At 38.1% G+C, this 24,659-nt stretch overlaps 1 protein-coding gene across 1 annotated transcript in view; it reads left to right on the plus strand.

The window, feature by feature from the left end:
• The first annotated feature begins 78 nt into the window (after window positions 1–78).
• The window catches only part of LOC139147762 (uncharacterized), a 29,752-nt gene continuing 5,171 nt past the window's right edge, over window positions 79–24,659 (plus strand). The window contains exons 1-2 of the mRNA XM_070718957.1: window positions 79–435; window positions 1,962–2,031. Of these exons, the coding sequence (XP_070575058.1) occupies window positions 395–435; window positions 1,962–2,031 (111 nt within the window). The 5' untranslated portion in view covers window positions 79–394. The remainder of the gene's footprint in view (window positions 436–1,961; window positions 2,032–24,659) is intronic.

Raw genomic sequence — 24,659 nt, forward strand, 5'->3', positions numbered from 1 at the left:
AGCACTCGCGACATGTACATAGAGGGTAGCCCCCGGGTTTAAGCCGAGTTAACCGTACTAAAATGCGCATTTTTATTCATTATTGACAGTCCAAGGAGTTTTGAATCAGATAGATATTTAATACAAAGTTTTGAAAACGGGTTGGGAAAAATTGCGCTGAGAAAAAACAGTCCCTCCGGCAAAAATGTCTTGGCCATTGCACAGTACATGCAGTATGCAGTACAGTCAGGATTGACTTTGCCCTACCCAGACGTGAATGGATTAGGCCAGTCGCTCAGGGATACGACAGGGAAGCTTTACGCCTTCAAGATGGCGTCCTGCAAACTGACGACCAGTGTTCCCAGTGCGATTTTGTATATTTCTAGGTAATGTCATGGAATAGAACATTTTCGAAATGCCTCTTAGGAAGAAGAAGAAGTCAGGAAAGAAGAAAGGGTGAGTTTGCCTCAGCTCTGTGAGACTTTCCGCAACCGTGTATACAACATTATGTACGACGACTGTACACTGCACGATGCAAAGCGCGCGCCTCACTCAGTGTACCACTCTGTAGTACTGCTCAGTAGCCATTGCCTGATTCAGCGATTCAAGCATAGTCCCCTCAAGCCACCGAGACCTTGCTCAAGCTATTACGGCTTTTGATTAACTTAATTGTGATGTTATTGTTAAAGACGTCCGAACCGCAAAGCTTGTTGGTCGACCTAGTTACCATGGGTCGAAGGCGCTCTCGAGTAAAATGTACATACACATTACATGTACAGTACACAACACAGTGGCTTGTTCTCTATGTCACGGTAGTGACAACATCAATAACATGACAAAGAGAGCTTCCCGTACTATCGTAGTGCCCCGGTGATCGCCACTGTGTTGTTGACAGTAAACAGAACAGTACATGGCCCTACTAGTAGAGTTCCCTCCGTGCACTAGTACCTCTACATATCTGTACATGTACTGATGTACTGTACGGATTGTGATTGATCGTGGAGGTGAAAAAAGACCTCCATGGATTGATGTAATACTAATACCAAGCCGCTGATTTTTTCCAGGCACAATGGGGGGCTCTCAGATCACAGCACCCCCTTCACACACAATGTGTAAATTCCTTTCCAAAGCATCATCCATCACAATAAAAACAGATTTCTGTGGTCCTTCAGTGATGCGAAGACTTTGATACTTCTTATTACAAATAGACTGGTACTGGTGGTGCAATTGCAGTCAATATTAGTAACCTGGTAAAAATGAGGTGCATTGCCTGCGATGAGGAATTGGCTGCAATGTGTATCTCTACCAATGCAGTATCATTTCCTTGGTTTTAGCCATATACTTTTTTTTACCTAAATGGTTGTGAGCAAGGGAGATGCAAGGGAGTGGTAGGGCCATGAATATCTGCTGATGGTTGTTGTTTTAAGGTACATGTATATTTTACTTTTGCGGAATTTTTCGACCATTCTCTTTCAAAATCAAAATTTAAAAATCGGAGGTCACCCTGCAAATTTTGGAACAAGAGAAACATATAACCCAAAATTTACTGATATTTGAAATTCATAATGGCTGCCATTCCTGTGTTAACTCTATACAAACAAATGAAATTTTTGAAGTTATCTTTAAAGTTATCTTTCACCAAGAGCTTTAAAATAAACCCCCACAAGTGGTAGATCAGAAAAGAATTGTAAAAATTTGGTAGTCCAAATATCTGTCCCCAAGGTGTGTTCTACCTTAATTGCATAAAATGCTGGAAAATAAAAACGGTGCAGAGTGTAAGGGAGGGAGTTGTTTAGACCCTCTCCCTCCTTTCAGTGTACGCTACCCTTTTGAGTATTGTACACAAATTATTGAGAGGTTCTACACGATGGAGGGTGTAGGACCTGTACAAAGCTTGCATCTCGTACATGTACATGTACCATGGTGGCATGAAGAGAGAAATCAATTAACATGCATATTTTATTTCTACTTTTGCACAAAAGGCCAGGGGGAAAGGGGAAAAAGAAGAAGAAGTCCGCTAAGAAGAAGTTGACCAAAGCAGAGAAATCGGCAGTGAGTAGACGTCATACCTTGTTTTCAGTTTGACAGATATGACAGGTTGCATTTACTTCACCTCGTACATTATGGAGTGCAAAGTTTGCTTGCGGTTATGGGCTGGGAGGGGGTATAATATCATTGTTATTATTTTACAGTTTGGCAATGCCAGTGAATTTGTAGATGTAGAAAACATCGGGGGCTTCAGTGCTGGATTATGCAGATCCATTATAAGTAATACTCTGGCATGATGCCACGAAATTCACTGGTATTAACAAAACTATAATATAATTCCTCATATTGTACACAGATTGATATTTATAGTAATCTGACAGTGTTTTCCAAAACAGTCAAATCAAATGATGGACTTAAATATTAACAATGACAGATCTTTAGAGGAAGACTGCCTGTTATCTGTGGTGTAAATTACTTGTCTTCTTTTATATGTCATCATCCGTTCCATGTTATAGAATGGTACTTGTGAATATATACTTGTCTTACAGACAAAGTTTGAAATCCCTGTGTAACAGTGGGATGAACATCTAAAAGCCATTGCTCCATAAAATGTCTGAATAACTTACTGTTCAATATTTTTCTTAGTGTGTGCGTCAAAGACGGGTTGATATTCTCTGTACATGATTTAAGAGCACTATTTTCCAAAAACCAATTTTGCATTATAGGCCCATTAGGTGAGCGGCCAGGACAGCTGAAAAATCGGTTTAATAGACCCACCGTACCCAAAGCTATGTCATACCTCATTTGAAAGCTTGTTTTGTCTACTTTTCGAAAATGCCTGCTGTACTGTCAAAATCTGGCAGCGTAACCATGGTAACCGGCTTCAAACAAAGTACACCTAATAATTACGATTTATGGGCAGGGACCGATATAACGCCTTAAACACCGTCTAAAAGTTAAAAGTAATAACTGACTTGAGTCTATCTACATGTATACTGTGCCATTCTGCAGTAAGCTACAAGTCACGTGACCGTTTGCGACATTTTCCCGCCGAAATAAGAAGATTTTAACTCTTCCGTATTTCAAAACAGTAACATCGTTCGATAACCGTCATTGTCTGGATTCATTAGCCCTTTACTATTACAATTTAAAAACAGCAATTTGCAAGTTTAACAGTTTGAAATTCAGAATTCATCTCCTAAAACATAAAAAGCACGCACAAAATTGAAAACAGCATGACTTTAATACACAAATAGTAACAAAAGGATTGAAAATATTATTCAACATTGGCTTCGTCTTTCGGCCGTGCGTGCAATGGTGATAACCCCGGCTTACTAACCATTTAAGTAACTATATAGGTTGCATTCAGATATAAAGATACCGAACCTAAATATTAAATAAATAAATCAGCAAAATATGTAAATTAAATTAATTAAATGATATGCTAATTAAACCAAAATGGCCGATTAAGCCCAAATGGGCTTGAGCTAGTATAACTATTGCGCTGATTTAGAAACACAAATTTATGTAGTTAAAAATAAATTCAGAGGTATTATGACAGAATCTACATACTTTTAATGGTAAATTGTGCACAGTAATCACACATTGTGAAATATTAAGGTTTTATTTTATATTAATCTTCACTTTTGACCTCAAATTCATGTGTTAAAGTATTGCCACATGTTTCAACATTAGCCTGGCAGGTACACAAATCTGTGCAAGGTAGGTTATTTTGGTGGCATGCACACACAGCTATGCACCGGTTCCTGCTGTGGCATGAGCATATCAAGTCTTTGGTGATCTCAGAAGCCGTTGGACCTTCAAAATAAACCGGGGACAATTTTAGGTCAGTTCTCTGCCACCCATAATCAGTTGGTGTTCCTAAATCAGGCATGCTTACACGTGCGGATGTCCAAATTTTAGTTTGCCACATTGCTCTAAGTACGTGCTGTTTGAAGCTAGCTTCACACGGAGGCAACTTTCACAGTGAAGCCTCCTTTTTGTCGCCAATTTCACTCGCAACTTGTTTAAATTGTCATGCGACATCTTTTCTTTTTGTTTTGGGTCGTACAGAATAGCTATTAAGGTGCGGGACGCATTTACTGCAATCTCTACATCGCTTTCTTGTAGCGAAAGGAGGTTTTGAAAATCTTTGAAGCCATTTGATTTCATGGCATTAATAACATACTTCTTCCCGATACCCAGAAAAGAGGATGTTGAGTCACAGCCTGTTAGTGAGTGCACTGCAGGCAGGATTTGAGAAAAGGTAACAGGCACAGTCTGACAAATCTCGTGAACAGGTACGAATCTATGTGTATTTCGAACAGAAGTGGTGACACCTTTTTCTATCCATAGTTCTTTGAGATGTCGGATTTCAGGAAAGTAATGTACTGCTAAAACTAAAACATCTGTATCGGGGGATTTGATTATGACACGCTCTACCATTTACCGTCTCATTTACGAGAATAGTATTTATGGCATGTAGTAGCATACGTGTATCGGCTTCTTCCTGAGTGCTATACATATCGTGCATTTCATAAACACCATTTGCTGTAACACATTTTGTTTCTTTCCCATCTGCAAAACCTCCAGCAAGTACAAGTTTCCATTTTGGATGGAGACTAAATTGCAATGGGGCATGGTTAACTAAGTAGCCACACAGGAATTTGGTGAGAGATTGTTTATTTTCAGGAACAGCAAGAAACTTATTCCAAGGGGAATTGAACGTCCACCAATTACATTGTACTGCCTGGCACCCTCAACACCACAAGTCCTGCGTGCTCTCTCCCCACTTTTGACTGAGTCCTGAACATCGTATCTATCAAAGACATCAACAACTGTTATAGCCCTATCAAAACAAGTGATTAACTGCCTCAAATAGGCAGCGCCAAGGTCGTCAAATGTTACCAAATTATTACCTTTAATCATTTGAATAATAGCCATTGCATCGCGAATGTATATAGTTGAACATTTTTCTATAGTTGGAAGCGTTTCTTGACTTATAACAGTCTCTTCGAGCTTCTGACCAAGTTCCGCTTTTGTACATTTTCTCATTGTACCATCTTCGTGGAAAAGAGAGACTGGAACTGGTCCAATAGGATGACTTAGGATATTATCCAGAGTAACATCATCCCGACAATTTGCAATTGTTAGAGCACGGCGAAAGACTAGTTCAGAACTGATGTTCGCATTCTTTATATGCCCTTGCTGCTTGATTTTTGTTTTCTTTGACATGTCACTAAATGTTTTAAGTTGTGACCGACTTATTGGAGCATAAAACTACCATTTTCATTTTCAGAGAATGCAGAATTGATAAATACCTCCATCCTGCGGTTACCCATTTCAGTAGCATTGAGCAGGGATTTTTTTACATCCTCAGAGGCATGCATACCCGTGGATATATTAATCAGAATATCTGAGCATGCATCATCACTAATCTCAAAAGGATTTGTCATGTTATCCTTCAAGTGATTGACCAACGTTTGAACGTGATCTTCATCTTGTTTCATAGCAGCTGGTTGTGTCTGCCCATGTTCATTGTTCTCTACAATTGTCATTCCAGCCCTGTATTTTATTGCTATCGAATATCTTGCCGTAATATGGCGAGTTAAGGACCATCTCATCAAGGCTGATTTCTTGCGTGTCAAACCCACAATTCCCCCTTCACTTTTGAATCTCTTATAACTGTTTTTTCGGTTCCCATGTCACTCCAAATACCATTAAATCGGCCAGCAATTTCTCGAACACTAAATTGCCCGTCTTCAAATGCTGACTGAATAGTCTTTGGTATTTCAAGCATTTCTAAAATGTATGCTGGCATCCAACGCGAATAATTTGTCCTATTTGTACAGAAGAAATAAGGTAACATTGCTGCCACTGTGTGCAAATGTAAAACCCAATTACCTTCTCGTTCTGCTCTTATGTTTAAGAGCATGATGTGTGCGGCATCGAGAAACATATCCCAGTATTTGAAAGTTGGAGAATGTACTCCGCCAAATTCTTTAAACTTAATTAGAAGTGGCACAATATACTTCAGTACTGAAGCATCGAGTGTTTTGACTGCAGTAAGACTGTCATTTTGATCACCTTCAGTCAATGTTACTTGTAAACAAGCCAACTGTTGTCAAACTTCGTTTAGGATAGTTTGCAGATACCGTTCACGCTCACACCACTCAAAAAAGGCAGAGAAAAAAATCTGGTTTAGTGCCTCATATGCAAGAGACAACCCTCTAACCGCCCGCTTGAACTGTTTCCCGGCAAGCATGAGATTTACAGTTGAACCAGCATAAACGCCAGAGTCCACTAAAAGATCGCCAAGACCACCATCTTCTTCTTGATTAGTGATTCAGCTGTTCAGCACGCGCGCATCTTCAAAGCATACGCGCACTAAATATTTGGGTGCATGAATGGTCACGTGACAGAAAGTTATGAGATACGGTGTCGAGAAGTTAAATATAGAACTATAAAGATGTAATTACAACTGCAAGCTGTAGAATGGGTCAGTTTCAACATATTTAAAGACGATATCGCTCTCACGCACGCGCATTTAGAGTTTAATATCAATTTTAACAGTTTTAAGGTCACGTGACATAGTAATTATGCAAACATTTTTCATAATTAATACTCTGTTTTACAGTATGGATGATAATATAACACACAAAAGCGAATTGGTAACTCAAACCAAATCCATTCCATCAAGAATAGCAGACATGGTTAAAAACGTTGAATTTAATGCACTTTGTTTAAGGCCCGTTTCCATGGTAACGCTGCCAGATTTTGACAGTACAGCAGGCATTTTCGAAAAGTAGACAAAATAAGCTTTAAAATGAGGTATCGCATAGCTTTGGGTACGGTGGGTCCATTAAACTCGAAAACTAAGCCACTTTTCTTGAATTGGCCGCTCGCCTACATGCCGGTGTCAGATTGTCTCGCAGGGAAATGTACTTATATTACAATTTCAATGGAAAACAAAAAGCTATGGTACTCCATAATCCTCTTACAGACTAGAACAAACTTGATCCCAGGGATCAAATCCCTGGCCTTTAAGGAGTTTCATTTTAAGGGAAGAGTGGATTACTTCTTAACACTTCAATTTTGTCAGGGTCTCCACCCCATCCCCAATATGTACTTGTGTCTTGCACCACCATTACTCCAGTTTGGTAGAGTAACACTACATACAATGTATGAAAATTTCTCTGATCAAAAGAACTCTGGGCAGCCTGCAATCCCTGGTTCCCACATTAGTTCTTGTTGGCATCGAGTATTCACATGGTAAAAGTCCTTTTTTTTCCTTTGAAATTTTTATCAAGTTGGTCAATTTGACTTTAGATACAGCTGATAAATAACCTGCCCTTTGAATAGTTATTGCATGTCAAATTAGTACACTGGGAGCACAATGCTAATGTGAATAACTTTGATCATTATAACTTGTAGAAGACAGTAAAAATCAGTCATGTCAGAGTGTCTATATAGCTTGGAAAATCAGGGGATGTTCAATTTACATAAGAATGCAAAATTTAATGTTGGCGTGCGGGGCAAGGAGTTCTTGAAACAAATTTGTACTTGAGGCTATCTTCTCTAAAGAGAGATCATTCCATAGCATAATGAATATTCGAGGGGAAGCTGTTTTATCTTCATTTTGCTGGTACATGTTTACTTACTGTTTATTTTTGAAATATTTTGTGCATTTTGAATTTGTTTGTCTGTCTGTCTGTATGCATCTATACAATGATTATGTAGTTGATAGCTTATTTGTGTTTGTTTTCTGTGACTAAACCTCTATTCCCAGTGGTATTCTACCCAATAGGGGTGGGGGGGGGGTTGGAGTAGGATAAAAGAGTAAAATTCATATGCATCAATATCTGTGTCTTGCAATTCCCCTTGCTAAATACAAAAACGTAATGTATTGCTGTGTTATCTCAGTTTTTAATATAAATTTTTTCTACAAATGACATGGGCAGTAAAATTGATTTCATCCATAATAAATTCTGGGTGGTAGCTATTAAAATGCCTTGCTCGCGTGTTTTAAAATTTTGTACAGTTTTCCTTATAGAGATGAACAGCACCCTCTTTTTAGACAGTTTTTGCCATGGATCACTATATTGTTTTTTAAACTCAGATCGCAGGTATAAAATGAATGCAGCTTAAGTATAAACATGAATGTTTATCTCATTTTAATAGAAAAGGTTAAAAGAATGCAAAGAGATCTAGAGCTCCACAAAAAGTCTAGGTGATGCACTGACAGAGGAATGTTTTGCACAAGTTTTCCATAATGAACCCCTGAATATCCATCAGATGTTGTTTCAACAAAATATACAACATTTTGGTCATAGCATACAGGCAAAACTGGTTGAACGTTATGCCAACAGACGTAGGCAAATCACAGGACCCACTTCTAGTCAGTGGGATTCCAACCTTTATAAGGAAAAGGTAACATAAGTAAAAGAACCATGAAACCTCCCCCTCCAACGTGTGATATCCCTATCTGTCCATTTTTATAGTGGTTATGGATTGAGGGACGTGCACTTTGAAAATATGGAACAATTCTTGAATCTCCATCCATCCCCACCCCTACCTTAGAGGTGTTTGTGAACTTCATGCAGTCTTGTGGCTGTTTTATAGTAATGTACACTATAAAATCTAACATGGGTATATTGGTGTAAAGTAACCATCACCAGCAGGTATAAACCTTACTTGCATGCACCAAATACAGCACTGCTTTCTGTAACATGTCCCTGATATTGTAGATTAGGGTGGAAAGGTGGGGCACAATATTTTGGCAATAAGCCATAAAAATTGAAAGTTGGCAATAGGTCAGGTTCGCAGTGACACAAAGTTTTCCTGTTTGCCGGATAGTATAATGTCAAGAGGACCATGTAATATTGCAATTAAAATGTGGGTTTCTGGTGTCTGACTGCAATATTTCAACACATCATTTGGTGCACATTCTTCTATGTTAGAAATAAGGGAATCTTTATTAAATATGGCCTACCAGATAAAAGCCCCCCCCCCCCCCCCCCCATGATTCAAGTAACCTGTTGTCTGTGATTTTTGTGCCAATCTTAAATTAGGATCTCATGAAGTGTGCTGCCCAATCGCCACTCCTGGGAAGAAACCATTATGTTGTAGAGATGGCCGGGGGGAGGCTTGGTTGAAAAAGAGGGTCAACAAAAGAGGTCAGTGCGCAGGAATAATTGACCTGAGACAATTAACAGGAGCAATTTGTGTTAGTTTGCCGATAAAGAAGTGAAAGTTTGCAGTTTGGGGTGTTAAAAGACAATCTTTCACGATTAATTCAACATGCATTCAATGGGCAATAAGTACCAAAACAACGCAAGCCGAGAAAGTTACATTCGATGTGACAATTACAAGGTGTGGAGTTGGAAGCCATACACGGGACCAATTCTTTTCACAAATTTTACCACCAAAGAACACTTTCAGACATAAATACACACTTCTAAAAATTATTTTAACTTGGGCTATTTATTACTCGACAAGAAAGATGGATACTATTAAAGACCAGAGTTTCGCAGTGATCTTTGGTTCAACTTTTTACAACCTCGTCCACCCCTCCAAGATAATGGTTTCATCCCAGGGGTGGCGATGGGGCAACACACTTCATGAAATCCCTTAAATTATTCACTAAGGGTTTAAATTGTTCCTATAAAGTCATATGAGGTAAATTGACAATTAAATAAAAATATGTTGTAAAAAAACAATATCCCCACTGATAAACCCGATTTTTTCCAATGTAACTGGAACCATGCTGTTTTCTTATTTGGCCTGAGATTTTCTTTTTTTTTATAAATAAGGCAATCAACGACATTTTAACTCTTTAACGTTCATACCATTTTTATTATATACAAAAAAAAAACCCCACCAAAAATTACAAAATTATGCTTATTTTATGATTGCACAGTCAAAATATAAAAATAGTGACAATGACACCGGCACACTCCCATTTGAGGTATAGTTTGTGTAGATATACACATTATGGCAAATGTATTGGTGCTTGCTGTAGCACTGACGATTGTAACAGCCACTATGTCAATAGCAAAGTGCTACATTATAAATGCCACACTTGTTCTGTTATTGTACTCCTTTATAACAGATCTGGATGATGTGGTGGGAATCTAACACATGGACACCCCTGAAGAGCTAATTTTATATAAATCTGCTGTTCTTTATTCAATTTTAAATAGAACAAATCATTGCTGATGACACAGCCCCTGCTTGTATATTTTGTTATAATCTTTGGTGTCTAAGTTGCTGTAGAATGACATTGATGGAACTTAATGCGTCAGGTCTGGGACTTGCAAAATAAAGTAATGTGCACATCATTTAATAAATGACCTGTTGGTCACAACCGCTGAAGGAACTTTTGATGATGTCACACATGCAAATGCCTTATAGTTCCCCTTATGTCATGATGACATCTATATGCATGGTTTGGTGGAATGTCCGATACAGTAGGGGCTAAGTATGTTGTTCTGATCAGCCTTATTAGGATCATAAAATGAAACAAAAGAATATATGCCATTGTACTTTTTTTATAATTAATTAAGTTTGGACAAAATCGGTTCAGGTATATTTGAGTTACAATTTATAGTTCAAAGACACAAAGATATTGCAACAAAACGGCAATCTGGTGGCCATATTGGTTCGTATCGCAAAATCAATAGACATCATGCATAGTATGGCATAGTACTTCATCTTTGTGCCAAATTTGAACAAAATCAGTTGCGGGATATTTGAGTTATGGTTCAAGGACATGACAAATTTGCAACAAAATGGCCGTCTGGCAGCCTTAGTGAATTGTACTGTAAAATAAATTTACACCCATATGTATCTCATGGTTCTTCATCCTTGTGCCAAATTTAAACAAAGTTGGTTGTTGGATGTTTAAATTATGCTTCAGAGTTGAAAAATAGCAACAAAATGGCTGTCTGGTGGACATATTGGATTGTATCGTGAAACAACTGACGTGCATCTGTATCCCATAGTGCATTGCCTTTGTGCAAAGTTTGACCAAAATCGGTTAAGCAGTGTCAGAGGAACGGCTGTGGATGGACGGGACCAAATCTATAAGTCCCCGCAGGACTAAAAACAGTACCTATCATCCTCAAAGTTACTGTGGATATGCTCACTGTCATAAAGGTCATGTGAGGTCACCTTCGAAAGATAATTCTGAAGCAGCTATCCCACTTAAATACCCCCCCCCCCCAATACTCTATGTGTAGCACAATCTTTGTCACATTTTTGAAGAAGAATATGACAAAGATATACCGTAAAAAGAACAGATTTCATCAAACCATGAATATTTCCAAAATTGTTATCCAATCATTCTTGGAAACTGACTACCCTGTTACAAAGAAATCTCAGGAACAGTTTTTTTTTGCTTTGACAGTCCGTCCACAGAATTTAAAACCTACCTGACAAAGAATTAATCAGAACAAGATGCACAAAATTTCTACCAAAATATTTAGCAATGGAAGAGAAGGTATCTGACCACTGGTAATTACTATCATTTGTTGACCTCTCTCTCCAGGATGCCATAATCTTGCTTATGAACTAACACCAGGAATCACCCCTGTTTCATTATTACTCAATCAAACTTTTGCCAAAGTAAACAGACTTTCAGCATCAAGTCCAAAGCATGACAAATTTAACATTTCAATATAAGTCCAGAAAATAAAAAAATACTCAGAGTAATTTTTGAAAAGTAAAATGTTACTATTACAGTAAAATATTGGTAAATCCTACTCAGATCATACTTGGGGACCTGTTGACTGAAATCCACAGCAGATAGGAAATTCACAGGTAAAGGATGTTTTATCAATAAATACTCAAAATTGGCCAGTAAAATTACAATTTTTCTCAATTTTCATCATGGTGTAAAAAATTAATCAAAATTTGTATCATTCTAACGGACCTATATTGTCAGTCTCAAATTGTTGAGACATGTATTTTTAAAGAAAACCATTTAGATCAAAAACTGGAAAAAATTGTCCCAAAAGTACAATCTCTGAATTATTGACCATACTGTTTTGTGCATTTATTCTCTTCATTCTCAGGAACCTGTCAACGCAATTTAAAAGCCATAGGATGAGCAGTTTCTAAGTAAAAGACTTAAGTCTCAAAATATTGCAAAAAAAAAAATAAAAAAAATCAAAATTGCAGATTTCATCACAATATCGCAAATGCTGACTTATACCATCACACATTACCTGCATGCAAACTATCAAAGCAATCTGATCAGGAATTTCTGAGTTACCAATTTCACTGTTTTTTGAGCTTATTTGCATATTTTTAAAGCAGGCAAACTAATCTAATCAAATTTCCCATCCTTAAAGCCCAAGTATTTCTCATTTTTGACAATTTTTTCATTATCAAAAATTGCCTATTTTTCCCATACAATCATCTTGGAATACTACAAAATGAAGACTAATATTCAAATGTCAGCAATAACAGGGCACTTCACTGGCATACACACTTTGTTGAGAAACTCAATACTTGGCACTTAAGGTAGCGATGCATGTTACCAGGCGATTTTTGTCAAATTTCACTTTTTAGCTCCCATAGCCATATGTATATATGGCAATGGAAGCTATTCTTATAGGCTAGGGAAATGTCTGTATGTCTGTATGTCTGTCCGTCAACATCAAAAACTCCAAAAGCGCTGTACATTTCATCTTGATATTTGGTGTGTACATGGATGATGGGCTGTAGATGAGATTTTGTTCAAATGAAGTTGTCATTGCCAAAAATATGCAAATTAAGTGAAAAAATGTAAAAACAGTCAAAATTGAAAAAACTCAATAACCACTGAGCAGATTACATGAAAAATTAGCATGTAAGTACTTTGGGCTGACATGAAATGATTGTGCACATCTTGGGTCAGTATCTTGGACTTGCTATTTTTCATGAACTTTTTTGTAATTTTCTCCCAATTTTGGTCAAAAAATCTTCTCTGAAACCACAAGTCCGATTGATTTGAAACTTGGTATGGAAGTGCATAGGAGTGACCTTTCCCAAATTTGGGCAAATCGTGGTGAAATTTGCATATTTTTAGTTTACACGTTCATAGACTCCCATGTATAAGGCAGATCTCCATAGACTCCCATGTATAAGGCCACGAAAAATAAAAATTTAGTTTCTCATGGTATTCATATTGCAAAAAGGATGCAGTGACACAATTTTTAGTCCCCATGGATGAAGTCCAGTGGGCTTATAGATTGGGTCATGTCCGTCTGTTCGTCCATCCGTGAGTCCATCCGTTCACGCAGATATCTCGGATATTTTGACAAAATGTCACGTGACCTTGATGACCTTTGATCTCAAATATACATATTTGTCCATAACTCAGTAACCACATGTGCTATCACCCTTCATATATGGTATGATGGGACACCTTATGACGCCACATATTGTACCTCATTTATTATGCGCATATCTAATTTTGAGCGAGCCAATAGAGCTAGAGGTCTGATTTTTGGTATATAGGGATAACTTAGCAATACAATTTTTTTGACAAAATGTCACGTGACCTCGTTGACCTTTGACCTCAAATATACATATTTGTCTATAACTCAGTAACCACAAGTGCTACAGCCTTCATGTATGGTATGATGGGACACCTTATGACGCCACATATTGTACCTCATTAATTATGTGCATATCTAATTTTGAGCGAGCCGATAGAGCTAGAGGTCTGATTTTTGGTATATAGGGATAACTTAGCAATACAATTTTTTTGACAAAATGTCACGGGACCTCGGTGACCTTTGACCTCAAATATACATATTTGTCCATAACTCAGTAACCACAAGTGCTACAGCCTTCATATTTGGTATGATTGGACACCTTATGACACCACATACTGTACCTCAATAATTATGCACATATCTCATTCTGAGCAAGCCAATAGAGCTGGATGTCTGATTTTTGTATATAGGGATAACTATAGGAGAGAAATTTTTTGACCAAATGTCATGTGACCTCGATGACCTTTTACCTAAAATATTATGTCAATGAATAAGTAACCACAAGTGCTATGTCCTTTGTATTTAGTAGGATGGGAGACCTTATGACAACACACGCTTTACCTCATTAATTATGTACACATCTAATTCTGGGCAAGCGAATAGAGCTAGAGATCTGATTTTTTGGCATATAGGGATTAATTAGCAATATAATTTTTTTTTTTAAATGTCATGTGACCTCGATGACCTTTGACCTTGATTATACTGTTCTAATGTTTGGAGCTTTACTTCCAGTAGCAATATCTATGCATTGGAGCGTCTACAGAGACGTGCAATGAGACTTATTCTTGACATTGTTCCGCCTCTTTCCACTTTTCAAATATACTCAGCTTCATTGGCTGCCTATTAACTTGAAACTCCGTTGTAACCGTATGGCCCAAATTTACAGAGCAACTCACAATCTAACCCCCGACTACATAACCAGTTTGTTCAATAATTATATCCCTTCTAGATCACTTCGTTCTTCCAATCAGAATCTCCTTAAAGTTCCCAAGGCACGTACACTTCTCTATCAGAACACCTTGTCAGTTGCGGGTGTGGATGAATATAACAATCTCCCAAATCAATAAGGAACACTGAGTCACTGACTAGTTTTAAGAAATCTTGTAACAACTTTTTGTATAATACTTACTTGTCTGATGCCTTTCATAGTTTTTTATATCTATTTGTTCTTGTGTGTTTTTTTATGTTTTCATGTTTTTGCTGTAAAGTGTTTTATGACTTTTTTTTGTCTATTCGACCTCCACGAAAAGAGGTGTTTCACCTATGGAGTTATCGAGTTTAAATAAAGATTAATAATAATAATAATAATACATATATATGCATATCTCAGTAACCACAAGTTCTATACCTCCAATTTTGATAGGATATTAGACCTTAAGATGTCACATCTTGTACCTTATTTATAATGCGCATATGTATTTCTTGGCTGGCCAATACTGCTAGAGGTCTGATCTTTTTTCCCGATTTAGAACCATAACTTAGACATGCCTCATGTGTTTCAAATTGGGAACAATGACATAGACCTATGTGCCATAGATCTCAACATATACACTCCAGTGATACTTCTTAATGACCACATTTTCCTGCCCCATCAAGACTAATACTCCTATTACAAGTGGGGACTATGTCATTGTAAATGACTTGTTGAGTTAATGGTTGTATCACAGTATTGGATATATCTAATTCTGTATTTTTTCCATTTTATATTCTGAATAAATACATTAAACATATTTCACTGTCTCCAGTACATTACATTTAAGTATTTTCACTTCATGCACTTTATCCCTTTCACACATGTTCAAATATCTGACCAGAGAACAAACACTAAATAGTCCAGGATGGGAGCTACAGTGTCATTGACGCTATTTTTTACATAAATGGGTAGGACTGATACTGCCCCTCATTATGTTACATGTGTATTGGGGAAAAGGGCTATGGATCGTCAAAAAACTGCACATTTCTAAAAATAGTTGACATAGAACACCTGCAGTATGTGTTTTTGTGTGCGGCGTATATAGTCTACATATAGTCTACAATCTCTTCTGACGTGGTCTACTTGTGGTCTTCGCAGTCCTAACTCTTCTCCGCTGCCCTGGTTTTTTTGCTCTTTTGGGGGTTTTTGGAATTGTTAGTTGGCCATCTGTTGAGATAATTGTCCTTTTTTTTGCTGGAACACCTTGCATGAACCTCTTATAGAGTTTGTCTTTTTCTTCCTCTGTTTTCTGGGCCCAGTGAACGGGCTTAACCCGCAATATTGCCATCCATGGTGCAAGTTCGTAGTTGCCATGGCAGTACAAGGCACGGCAGCAATCTGCTTGCTGTAGTTTGGCAATTCTGTGGAGTTTATCCACCAGGTCAGGAAGTTTCAGGCTCCTCCAATTCGCAGCCAGTTTCAAAATATTGTTCATGCTTTCACACGCATTATTCTTCCAGTCTATTGGAATCCATTTATTCAGCTGCCTTGGCTTGAACACACACGATCTCAACTTATCTGAAATTTTTGAGAAATGTTCAGTAAAAGCGGGAAGAGATTTACTGTACCCATCTAAAAGTTTCATGATATTCACTTCAAAGTCTGTCTCCATCTTGCTGGCAATGAGACCCCTTTCCCCGAAGATATCCTCTATTACTTTCCTCTGTGTCTGTCTATTAGCCCCGACTTTATTTGTTAAACATCTGCGAGTATTTTCTTCTAAATGTCTTGAACAAAAGATCTGATTGCACGCTGGAAAACATGTTCTGATGGCCTTTGTCAATACAGCTTCTTCATCGGAGCCAATAACAAAATTTGATACTTGGGTACCACCAATGCCTTCCGATAGTTTGCTATGGAGATGGGAAAAGAATCTGTGGTATGTTGAGTACAGCTCATCCCAGTGCAAATAAACTGCACCCAACATGATCGGATGGTTCAGTGTTCCTTTCCGGATCAGGTTGTTTTGGTGGTACACAAGAGTGGTTACATAGCATGGACCAATGTTGAATGTCCGATCAATTCCAAGAACACTTGGATTTCTAGCGCTTGATGTGCAAAACTGTTGAATGTCTTTTAGATTATCTTCAAGGTAGAGTATGATGGATGGAGGTTTGCCTTTTGTCTGCACTACATGTATCTCTTGTATAAATGGATGGTTGTGTATCTTGGACATCAGAGTTTGAATATCGTCAGCAGTGTTTTTCTTGTGGCTTGATTCTGGTTTTGTCTTTTTCATGAGAGCTTGTTTGGCGTTTTGTACTTGTTTTAAGTCCCGGGGAGCATTCAGTGAACCATCGAGCACCATGTCTTCATAAACTTCACGTGGTGTTTTTGTTTTCACCATTTCATCTATTCTTCTCTTGACATTATTTGCTGTTCTGATGTAGTCGCCACTTGACTTCTTTGCATTGCCATGAGGTTCAGAATTTACAGGATATGTGCCAATATATTCAACCACAGCAAGATTTTTAATGTCAGCGAAAGAGTCTGGACACCTTGCTACAGTTGAAACTCTTCTCTTGTAAGATGCATCACACTTTAATGATGTGTAATATCTTTTGAATACTATAATGTCCTTTTCTTCTGGTTGAGGGTTAACAGGAATTCGTTTTCAAACCTTTATTTTGCAATACTGCCCAGCCTTCCAGTCGACAAAGTCTAGATTCTCTCCCTTCAGAATGTAGTGATGAGTTTTACACGTGCTTTCTCTGACCACGTTCCACAATCATCAGCATAGGCAGCCCGTTTCCCATCTTCTTTGGTTACTGTGTTGTGCCTATTGTCCAATACGAAGAGTACATTTTCTTTAATACCTCTGGATACTGTTTCTGAAGATGGCCGCTGGCACTTCCTCATTAACCTGAAGATTTCATCTGCATTCTGAAATCTGCCATGAATTTTGATGGCACCAGGAACTTGGTGGAGTGATGGAATTGTCTCTAATGAGTTGCTGGAAATTTTATTTTGCAATGAGTGGCCAGCTTGTAGACTTGGTGGTGATGATGTTTCATTGATAACTGGCTTGATGGTGAACTGGTTCTTGAACAATGATTTTGGTCTGCAGGAACTGGGCTTTGCCATGACATTTCAAGTGATTCGGTGGTTTTCATCTGAAGAAAATACAGACATGCAATCTATTAATCATGAGAAATCTTGGCAATTCATTTACCGGTAAGTAGCTGCAGTCTTTTAGCTGGTGAATAAATTCAGAAAGAAATGTCTGTCAATCTTTGAAACAAATACCTGTCATTCCAGACACAGACAAACAGGCAAAGTTTTCTAGTGACAAAGCATGCTTGATGACATAAATGTCAGAGATATCAATCAAATTGGCAAATGGAACTCAACTGTACTTTAAGGGGGGAATTTAATTGGTAATCAAGAGAGGGACTTACAACACCAGACACCACAATCAACCTATCTGATAACCTCCATGCCACTGACAGTGGAACTAAGGAAAAACCTAAGGCTGCATTCACAAGTCATCGTTGATGACACAGTCCCTGCTTGCATATTTTGTTAAAAACTTCGGTGACTAGCTGGTTGCTTTATAATGATATTGATGCAACTTGCGTCAGGTCTATGACTAGACTTGGTTCAAGTCGGTGAATTTTAAAAAAATAAAATCATTTATAATAGTTTCTCTTGTGTCTCTCCTATTTCGTACAAACCTATCCGGAATTTGGCAGCTCACGCCAGGTTTTCCCAGCGATTGAATGCGTCACGTTTGAGTCTGCGCAGTAGTGAGTTAGTTTCTGCCGGATTCACCGACTTGGACTTCTTGCAAAGTACAGGCGGTGAGACGGACTGTGTACACAGTGACGTAGAGCAAATACAAAATGATTGACATCTCCCGCCGTTATTCTGGCCAATAAGAAGAACGCATGCTAATAAACCTCTGCATGCCATGCATTAAAAAGTTTGTTGTCATCTCCGTGCAAAGCTAGACATCGAGTACGTTTTATATCTGGGCGAATAGGCCCTAATGGCATCAAGTTCGTACATCAACTGCGTTTTACAACTGATCGGTCGACCATCGCTAATCATGTGAGATTACCAAAGAAAGCTTGTTTAGAGTTACATTGAGGAAAAGATGTGTTCGTCTGCGCACCAACCTGCAGCGGAAAATCACTGACATACGAAATCGCCCACATTGTTTTGATTTCCATCGCTTTGGGCACGTAAGAGAACAGGCTACAACTGTAAGGACGGTGTCTTTTTCCATCCTACATGGGCCCCACGAACAACACAGATATTGTCACGCGTTTTCGGTGATACAACAGAGGTCGTGCTGACTTTTGTGGGAGTGATCGCACTCGACATTTTGTCAACAACGCCATGTGAGTTTTATGCACGTCCCGTTCGGGTCAATTGGTAACTCCTCCCAATGTGTAAAATTTAGTGATGTCATCCTATGAATAATATATGAGTACAGAAAACGTCATCTCATGAATAATTTATAGCAACGTAGATCGTGCAAGAAAGCCAAGTCTGTGATTCCGGGTGAAACTCGGCTGTATAGCGTTCACTCCACTCATGGCGTTCACGCTACTCATCGCGTCCACTCACGCGCGCGTTTCACATGAAAGCAGAATACAAATCATTGCGTTCACTCCACTCAAACATTCACAAATCACAGACTTGAACCAAGTCTAGTCTATGACTTGCCTGGCGGTAATATTGGATTGTATCATGAAAACATTTGATGTGCATGTGTATGCCATAATGCACTGCCTTTGTGCCAAGTTTGAACGAAATCAGTTAAACCCCCAGTATTTCTCCTTTTTGACCTTTTTCCATCATCAAAAATTTCCTGTTTTTCCCATACATTCATCTTGGGATACTACATAATGAAGATAGAAGCAAGATTTGTGCTGCTTTTATACCTACATACAAGTCCTAAATATTGCTGGTAAAACTTGAAGTGACCCGTGGGTTTGTTTACAACAGAAATGGTGTACATGTGAATTTTTTGCGAGTTTCTTCACAGAGTCGCTAGATTTTGGGCGACCATGGCTGTGGTGATAAGTTTATAATTACTGGGTATTTCATGATTCTTCAGGAATTTGAATAAGAAACTAGTTGTTACACAGGACAAAAATATTGAACAAAAAGCCAAAAGTTACAGCTGATAGAGTTTTAATGAACTGCACACTGCTCAATGCTTCACGGTACAATCAGATCTCTGTCAGGTCACCAATTTCAAAAATTTATTAAATAGGCAAATGGGCAGAATATTAACCCTTAAGACGAAGACGTCCCACGTCCCATAGCGCTGTCGATGGCCTGCAGTGTGAGATCCGAGCGCCGATGCGGCCAATATTTAGGTATTGTTTTGATGTGCGATTTGATGTGCGATTTTTCAATGCGATGTCATATATCTGTTATCATGGACGTAATTTACGTCCATGGATAGCTTTAGTGTCTCCGATTTTTCATAAAAACAGCCTAGCCAGCATTTGATCCATCGATTGCGTAACCGTTTACAGTTAACAAGCTTAAGCGCTTACAAGGATTAACCACTGACAAAACAAAACGTGACAAAACGTGACAAAACGTCACGTCTTTCTGATGTAAATAAAAATCCCTTACCTTACTAGTAGGCCCTACAGCTTCATGAATATTGGGGCAATTTTTCCGGTATTCTAAAAAACACCTATTAAAAATGTAGCATATATCTAGTTTCCACCCTGATACAAGTGTATGAAAAGGAGCAAGAGACTTAGGGAAAAAAACGCATCCTCGGTTGTCATTTCGTGCCTTTGATCGTTCATCCAAATACTCAATTTCCTCGGCTTAATATGTACGCAACTTCAAGACATGGTTTAACACTTAGCGAACAGGTGTTTTCACATTTTTTGTTGCCAGAAACATTAACAAGTTAATTGTTTGAAACCATATCCTCGATTTCACGTTGTTGATGGAACATGTTCTCCATCCGTCCCCGAAAGTAAACTTCGCGAGATTGGTGAAAAGAAAAAAAAGTAGAAAATTTTGCATCCCTCTCTCATTTTCGACGGAAGATTTTTTTTCAAGTCTATCGTCCCAGGCTATTTTCGGAGGACATGTTAAAGGAACAATGATTGCATTGACAGCATACTGAAATTTTGGATTTGAATGTCAAAACGAAAAACGGCTCGGCGTTGTATTAAGTTATACAGTTTCGGTAATTGTCCCTAAATTCAGTGAGGCAACATCCATGGGAAAGAAGATAGCTTTAATAGCGATGTTGGGTTAAGAAATTGTTTTGAATATTTCACCAAGAACCACATGACATCTACATGTACATGTATGATAATAATTATTTCGTTTGAGTACTCACCGAAGTCTGTTAAGATATTCATAGCGGTTGTGTCGACTGTTCTTGCACCAATCTCTACCTCTTTCTTCTGCCTTGACTGGAAATGGTTGTCTCGTAAGAAAATAGCCTCCATCTTGACAGCACTTTCCAGTTTTCCATTGTAAGTTGCAGTCTTCAGCCGGCTGAGAGATTTCTTGAAGTCAAAGTGGCCACCGTCGTAGGTACAAGATACGCAATGGTAATCTTCGTCTAAGCAGTCCAAAGCTTTCATGTGTGCCGTTGACAGGTCTTCACAGCTAGCGTGGTACCAAACTCTGCATCCATCGCAGTAACTGACCCATCATTGCACTGGATACCACAGAACCACAAGGCCACTTGCCTTTTGCAACTCTTGAAGACTTTCTGACCATGATGATTTTCGTGACGATGCTGACAGTGACAGGGCTAGTATAGTAAATAGCGTTAAGTTCGACAGTTTAGTGTAAGCGTTTCGAAGCAAGGGCTTAGATGAGCTTATCGCCGTAAGAACTGTTTCTTCGACAAAAAATGTACTACGTATATAGGTATTGATCGAATTTGATTGGCTGAAATGTACTTTCATAAACTGAGAGTTATTGTTAACTTTCGAAAGTATCCAATCGTGAGAGGGTACACGACCATTTACACCTCATTGTTCATTCTTAAAAGAATCTGCAATCAATCCATAAGGGCAAATTATGTTTTATGTACGTGTGAATGAGATAATGGATGACAAAGACAAGTTTATCAGTTTCCTTTGATCATAAAAACCGACGATTTGAACCAGAAAGGTGATGACGAAGACACTTTTTCTTTTGATCAAAAAAAGACCGACAATACAGAAAAAAATGGAAAACGTGTGTGAGTGTTGCAAAATTCAACAGAGCAACGTATCGCCAGGGCTGGAAAGAGGCTGACGTGAAGAGACTTAGTTTTTCGATGAATTAGGTACTAATAATTATACTCGTAGTTTAAAGAAACAGTGTTTCATCTCAACTATGGTAAGGTAAAGGTGTTCATTCACTTACCAAAATATCCTTTCCGAATCATCTGTGTTCAAGTTGAATGAGAACGTACGTTCCGTGGCTGTTTCTTCAAAATTTAGAGTGTCATCTTTGCCTTTTATGTCGACTACCGACGCACGTGTCACAATTCTCATCAATGAAGTTCCTTGCATGGCCAGTAACATGATGTTTTTGGTCAACAATCATGATTGTAATCACAAGAAGGTCTGCGGCAACCCATTGGTTGTTGTCGATCGCCGTCAAGGCCAAGTGTAAAGAGATATGGTAGTAACACTTTCACTCTCCCTCTGCTCACTTTGTGTGAAAATTTTAGCAGACGTTACTACATGCAAAGTTTCGGTCTATACTGTCTATGGTGAAAGTCTCGGTAAAAAAAACTCAATAGTTGACGCGCGAACACGCGTAATGTCTTCGTGTCTGCATTGTGGGAATAAAAATGTGTCGACAAATACCGATTTTTTTTCTACCGGTCATGCATGATCACGACGATAAAGCCACTTGGTAACTTTACAATGAACGACTGTTACCTTTGAATAGATGCAGATTAATGGTGCGATTTAAGTTCCGCTTTTAAATTTCAAAGTTTATATAACTTTTTAGCTACTATAGACTATAGTCTATAGAAGCTATTGGGATGGGTATCCGTCCGGCGTCCGTCGTCAGTCTGTATGTATGTATGTATGTATGTCCGTTTGTGAGGCGTCCGTCCACTCAAATATCTTGAGAACCGCAGTACTTACTGATTTGATATTTGTTGTGTAGATGAAAAATAGGATTTTGAGAAACTATTTTTTTTAATTTTTTTATATTGTTGAAAATAGGCAAATTAATGCCAAAAAAGGCGTTTTTGGTAAAAAATCTTCTTCTTCATAACCGCCGGTCAGACAGCTTTGTTATTTGGTATACAGGTCCCTATGGATAACCCAACTTAGATTTGTTAAAATTGTGATGAAATATGCAAAGGTGTATTTTTAGTCCCCACGGACACCGTCCGGGGGGACTTATAGGTTTGGTCATGTCCGTGCGTGTGTGCGTGCGTCCGTTCACGCAGATATCTCAGAGATGCCTGGAGCGATTTCATTCAAACTTGGTACAAGGATTACTTCATATGTCATACATATGCACATCGATTTGATTTGTGATACGATCCAATATGGCCGCCAGGCGGCCATTTTATTACGATTTTTTCATGTACAGAGCCATAACTCAGAAATGTTTCAACCGATTTTATTCAAAGTTGGTACAAGGACATTGACCTATGTCATACATATGCACGTTGATTTGTTTTGTGATATGATCCAATATGGCCGCCAGGCGGCCATTTTATTACGATTTTTTCATGTACAGAGCCATAACTCAGACATGTTTCAACCCATTTTATTCAAAGTTGGTACAAGGACATTGACCTATGTCATACATATGCACGTTGATTTGTTTCGTGATACGATCCAATATGGCCGCCAGGCGGCCATTTTATTACTATTTTTTCATGTACGGAGCCATTAAACTCAGACATGTTTCAACCCATTTTATTCAAAGTTGGTACAAGGACATTGACCAATGTCATAGATATGCACGTCAATTTGTTTTGTGATACTATCCAATATGGCTGCCGTGCGGCCATTTTGTTACGATTTTGTCATGTACAAGGCCGTAACTCGGGCATATCTCAACTGATTTTATACAAAGTTGGTACAAGGACATCGACCTATGTCATACATATGCACGTCGATTTGTTTTCTGATACGATCCAATATGGCTGCCAGGCGGCCATTTTATTACGATTTTTTTCATGTACAGAGACCTAACTCAGACATGTTTCAACCGATTTCATTCAAAGTTGGTACAAGGACATTGACCAATGTCATAGATATGCACGTCAATTGCTTTTGTGATACGATCCAATATGGCTGCCGTGCGGCCATTTTGTTACGATTTTTTATGTACGAAGGCATACATGTAACTCAGGCATATCTCAACCAATTTTATTCAAAGTTGGTACAAGGACATTGACATATGTCATACATATGCACGTCCATTTGTTTTGTGATACGATCCAATAAATCAAATTAATTGCCAATTTGCATTTACATGATGAACTTTTGTTTTTAGGGTGAATGTCCAGAAGCACTGCATCAAACTTTATAAAATATGGTACCAGTGATAATCTATCAGTGTTATGATAGGATGCAAAAATGTTTTGCAACATCCTGATGATTAATTCCTAGTTGACTCATTTAATGAACTTTAGGATGGTGGCCTACATTGGTTTTATGTTTTCATCACCATGGAACTCATTCTTGGCCATTGAGCGCCATCTGTATCAAAGTATTTTTATCACAGACCTAATTAATGAAGAGGACTCTATCCTCTCTGAGGATTTGTAATCAAAGTTCCCATTAACAAGTGGGGACTGTGTCATCAACGATGACTTGTTAAGGAATTTTTTTGTCATTTTTGGTCAAAATTTGACTTACATTGTATGTAATTCTTGTACTGTATAAACCCTATAAATTCACCCAGAAAAAAATAATTAATATGATTTTAAATAATTGAATTAATTGGGAAATCATGAAAGCCAAAATAATTTTAGTGTAGAATTATCAGAAAGTTCAATTTTTTTTGACAGTGGAGGATTAAAACATGTAAAGGCAACTTTCCTGAATTCCAACTTTGACATATTCTGAACCATCATTTATTGTGCCCTGTATGTTATCTGAAAGAAATTGCTCATAATAGTTTGTCATGATAGGGTGGTCAAATAAATAGAGATAGAGAAAGTTCTAATTTCCATTTATGGTTGACTTGGTAAGGATAAAATAAAATTA

Source organism: Ptychodera flava, chromosome 13 (assembly GCF_041260155.1).
Source record: "Ptychodera flava strain L36383 chromosome 13, AS_Pfla_20210202, whole genome shotgun sequence".
NCBI classification, from domain to species: domain Eukaryota; kingdom Metazoa; phylum Hemichordata; class Enteropneusta; family Ptychoderidae; genus Ptychodera; species Ptychodera flava.